A 5,000-nucleotide genomic window follows, 5' to 3' on the forward strand; every position below is an offset into this window, starting at 1 on the left:
GGATCAGACATCTATTACAATTTACAACTTTGCAATCTATATGCTTTGCTTACCCACGTGACAAAGCATCAGCCAGTACATTTTCTTTTCCTCTGATGTGGTTAACACTGAGGTTGTATTTCTGAAGCTCTAAACTCCACCTCAGAATCCTCTGATTCTTACAGCTCATTTTAGAGATGAAAGTTAATGGATTATGGTCTGTATAAATCTTTACAGCTTCCTTTGTAGGATATAAATAAATTTCAAAGTGCCTCAAAGCTAATATCAAAGCAAGAGTTTCTTTCTCTACTGTAGAGTAATTTCGCTGATGCTTATTGAATTTCTTGGAGAAATAACACACCGGATGATCAACGCCAGCTGCATCAGCCTGACATAACACAGCCCCAGCACCCGTGTCACTAGCGTCTACATACAGGATGAAACCCTCCTCAAAGTCAGGCGAGATGAGGATGGGTGAAGATATCAGCATAGCTTTGACTGTTTTAAAGGCTTTTTCACATGAATCTGACCAAATGAACTTAACTCCTTTCTTTAATAAATCTGTTAATGGGGCAACAATATCAGAAAAATTAATCACAAACCACCTATAGTAGCCAGCCATGCCAAGAAACCTCATCACCTCTCTCTTGGCCTTGGGCGCTGGGTACTTATCTATTGCATGAATCTTGCTATTCAAAGGCTTGACCTGTCCTTGACCAACTTCATATCCCAGGTAAGTTACATGCGCATGTGCAAAGTCACTCTTGGCAAGGTTTACCGTTAGGTTAGCTGCCGAGAGCCTCTCAAACAGTGCCTGCAGCCTCTCCAGATGTTCCACCCAGTTGTCACTGTAAATTATTATGTCATCCAGATAAGCTTTACATCCATCTAATCCTGAAATTAGACCATTGATTAAACGCTGGAAGGTTGCGGGAGCTGTTTTTAAACCAAACGGCATTACACAGTATTGAAAGAGTCCATCTGGCGTTACAAATGCAGAGATTTCTTTTGCCCTCTCTGTCATGGGGATTTGCCAGTACCCTTTTAACATGTCTATCTTTGTTACATATTTGGCCTTACCCACCTGGTCAATGCAGTCATCAATACGAGGTATAGGATAAGAATCATCCCTCGTCAGCGTATTTACCTTCCGAAAATCCGTGCAGAAGCGAATTCCACCATCAGCCTTGGGCACTAGTATGCATGGGGAACTCCAAGCACTAACACTGGGCTCAATGATTTTGTTTTCCAACATATACCGGACCTCATCTCTCATCTGCTTACCTTTTGTTGGATTTACTCTGTAAGGATGTTGCTTCACTGGGCCATTATCACCAATATCAATATCATGATGCATTAAATTCGTCCGACCCGGAACATCAGAAAACAGACAAGAAAAATCCAAAAGCAAGTTATTCAGCTGTTGCTGTTTCGAAGAATCTAGATGAGAAAACTTATTTTTTAGATTATTAAGAATATCTGAATTCATTAATTTAGAGTGAGGCACATCAACAAGGGGATCTTCATCTTTCTCGCTATCATTAATAACATTCATCACATCATTCACCATGACTGCATTGCCATCCTTACATTCTTCTATAGGCCGTTTATTGCGTTCTACATATTTCTTAATCTGATTAATATGGCAAAGTCGTGACTGTTTACGCTTACCGGGAGTCTGAATTACATAATTCAGGTCACTTAGCTTTTTCTCCACGGTACATGGTCCAAAATAACGCGCCTTCAGTGACTGCCCAGGGACGGGAAGGAAGACCAGTACTCTTTCTCCAGGTGAAAAGGATCGTGACTGAGCATCTCTGTCGTACCGCGTCTTCATCCGTCTCTGGGCCTCACCGAGGTTCGCTCTTGCCAGTTCACATACTCTGTGGAGTTTTAATCTAAAGTCCATTACATGGTTCAATATATCAGACCTATTATCATCTAACCATCTTTCTTTCAACATCTTTAGTGGACCTCTTACCTCATGGCCGAACACAAGCTCAAATGGGCTAAACCCCAGAGTATCCTGCACACTCTCTCTAGCAGCAAACAACAACAGCGGAACCATTTCATCCCACTGGTCATCCGTCTCATGACAGTAAATGCGGACCATGTTTTTCAACGTCTGGTGGAATCTCTCCAGCGCGCCCTGCGACTCTGGGTGGTAGGCGCTTGACACTTGATGTCGTACGCCCATCCGTCGCATGGCTGCCTGGAACGCCTTAGAGAGGAAGTTACTGCCTTGGTCGGACTGGATCACCCTCGGTAACCCGTATGTACAGAAAAATTTCGTGAGTTCTTTGATTATTGCCTTGCTACTGATCTTACGCAACGGGATCGCCTCAGGATATCGAGTGGAAGAACACATGATGGTGAGGAGGTAATTATTACCGGATTTTGTCTTGGGAAGCGGGCCAACACAGTCTATAATTACGTGACTAAAAGGCTCAGAGATCACAGGAATCGGATATAAAGGCGCTACAGGGATCTTCTGGTTAGGCTTTCCCACGACCTGGCACTGATGACACGATTTACAATAATTCACAACATCTCTACGTAACCCCGGCCAATAGAAATGGTTCATTATTTTTCTGCATGTTTTGTTAATACCCATATGACCCGACAATGGTGAATCGTGAGCAAGACTCAGGATCTGTGACCTGTAAGGTGCTGGGACAACGACCTGGTGTACCACGTGCCACTCGTCTCCCGCACCCACGTGACGAGGCCTCCATTTTCTCATCAAGACGCCACCTTTTTTATAATAAGCTGCAGGTATATCTGACGCATCAGTTTCTGACCCAGCTAATTCAGCAATCTTACACAATTCTGCGTCACATTTTTGCTGATCTATAAGCTTCCCTTTATCAACGGGGAAGACACTTAGCTTGTCGTCACCAGCATCAGTCTCGTGGCATAGCAATGAAGTTCTTTCGTCACCTCTCACGTCATTTCCATTACCACATACCTTGTCCTTATTACGTACGCACTGACTCGCACGAGCTACCGTGGGAGGGTCGTGCCCGACACGCCTTGCCTCCCGCATGGTCCTCGTGACCGCGCAGGCAGGGAACATGCCCACGTCTTCTTCTGCAAGCTGTTCACCGTCGTTTATGTCTGGAGTACTTAGAATTGCTACATTAATTTGGGGTTTAGCAAATACCTTCTCTCCTGCCAAGTCATTTGCCAATATAAATGATACACCTTCTATGGGTAATTTAGGTACCACTCCTACAGTTACTTCTTTATCACAGAAATGAGATTTGAGATGAACCTTATGTAACGGGGCAATCAGATGCCCACACTCAATACCGGCTATGACGACACTCGCGTCCGAAGTCTTCCCCGCTAGTGGCAATACACCTTCCAAGAGCAGTGACTGTAACGCCGCTGTATCTCTTAATATTACGATAGGCTTTTCACCACTTTCATCACCAACCAGGGATACACTTCCTTCTGAGCAAAACGGCTTGAATTCATCACTTACATTTCTAAATCTATCTGTATCAGAAAGCAAATTGACTTCTACTGGACTTTTTACATCCTTAAATCTAGTACTGGCAAGAGCTACGGGAACGTCCTTGGACTTCTTCTCTTTTAAGAACCAGCAATTGCTGATAGTATGACCCAACAACTTGCAATTAAAGCATCTAACTGATTTCTTTTTATCATAACTGGAGTTATGACCAGGACTGGCGGTCTCTCTCTTATCACCTTTAAATTCATTCTTACCTGTCAGGGGAGTGGGTTGTGGTTTTACAGTACTCTTTGGACCCTCAACATTTCTGTGGATCAAAGCATAATCCTCTGCCATTCTGGCAGCTTCATCTAACACCTTTACCCTGTTTTCATTTAAATACATCTTAATGCGGTCAGGTAGACATTTCTTAAATTCTTCTACAAGAATCAGTTGATATAGTTTATCACAATCATTATCTACTTTCTCACTCTCACACCAACGAGCAAGCAAGCCATCTTTCTCTCTGGCAAAATCTAAAAAGCTCTGATTGTCCCTTTTCCGCAGATTACGGAACTTTAAGCGGTAGGCCTCCGGCACCAACTCGTATCCCTTTAACACAGCCGTCTTTACTTTATCATAGTCACGAGAATCCGCCACGGACATTGACATGTAAATTTCTTGAGCTTTACCAGTGAGGACAGATTGAAGCAGTACCGTCCATTGTTCTTTAGGCCAATCAGAACTAATTGCTATTTTCTCAAAATATCTAAAGTAATTGTCAACAGCATTCTCTTGAAATGGGGGAACCAATTTTGCGTTTGCAGTTATGTTAAACGGCACAGCAGCGGGTGAGGCCGCTCTGAGCTCTAACTCCTTTAATTTGATTTCTCTCTCTATGTCTAGTTCACGCATACGACACTCGTTCTCTCTCTGACGCACTTCTAACTCACGCATTCGGTATTCGTTCTGTAGCTCAAGCTCTTTTATCCTAACCATATCGCTGTCATTTTCTACGTATTCAAGTGCGCTGTCATCTAATAACCCATCATCTACCATATACTTAATCAACTCATTCCTAATCTGAAATTTAAATGAACCTCTCCTTACACTAAATTCAATCTTTTCAGCAACTTTTATCAAATCAGTCTTTCTCAAATCCATCAGAGCCTCCACTGTAGGAGACTCGAAGAATTGTTCCACGTCAAAAGGCATCTTGAAAATATTACTCCCACCTTTACAAAGTTATAATAAATGTATTTCATCAATCATTTACATGATATAGCATCTTTATTATTATACTTAATGAAACAAAAGTATCCCGGTCAGGCCCCCAATTTTGTTACGTAGCTTTCGTTCTTTAACAATGACACCGGTTGTTCCAGAACAGGGCGCATAACAGAACCCAATCTAGGTTGATATGATTTGGTGTCAAGCGTAATACAATATAAATATACTTTTGTTTCTCTTAATTCCAAGCTCATAGTCCACTCAGAAGTACGTATGTTCTTATATGCTGCTGTAATATCTCCTGCTTGTTTATCTTAACGGTAATATTAACAAT

At 42.3% G+C, this 5,000-nt stretch overlaps 1 protein-coding gene across 1 annotated transcript in view; it reads right to left on the bottom strand.

Annotated features, from left to right (window-relative positions):
* LOC138864729 (uncharacterized) overlaps positions 1-5,000 on the bottom strand; it is a 6,958-nt gene that overhangs the window by 1,131 nt on the left and 827 nt on the right. The window contains exon 1 of the mRNA XM_070132914.1: positions 1-5,000. This exon is cut by the window's left edge and continues 82 nt beyond it; it is cut by the window's right edge and continues 827 nt beyond it. Coding sequence (XP_069989015.1) covers positions 50-4,651 — 4,602 coding nt within the window. The 5' untranslated portion in view covers positions 4,652-5,000 and the 3' untranslated portion in view covers positions 1-49.

The sequence above is a fragment of the Penaeus vannamei genome, chromosome 18 (genome assembly GCF_042767895.1).
Source record: "Penaeus vannamei isolate JL-2024 chromosome 18, ASM4276789v1, whole genome shotgun sequence".
Lineage (NCBI taxonomy): Eukaryota > Metazoa > Arthropoda > Malacostraca > Decapoda > Penaeidae > Penaeus > Penaeus vannamei.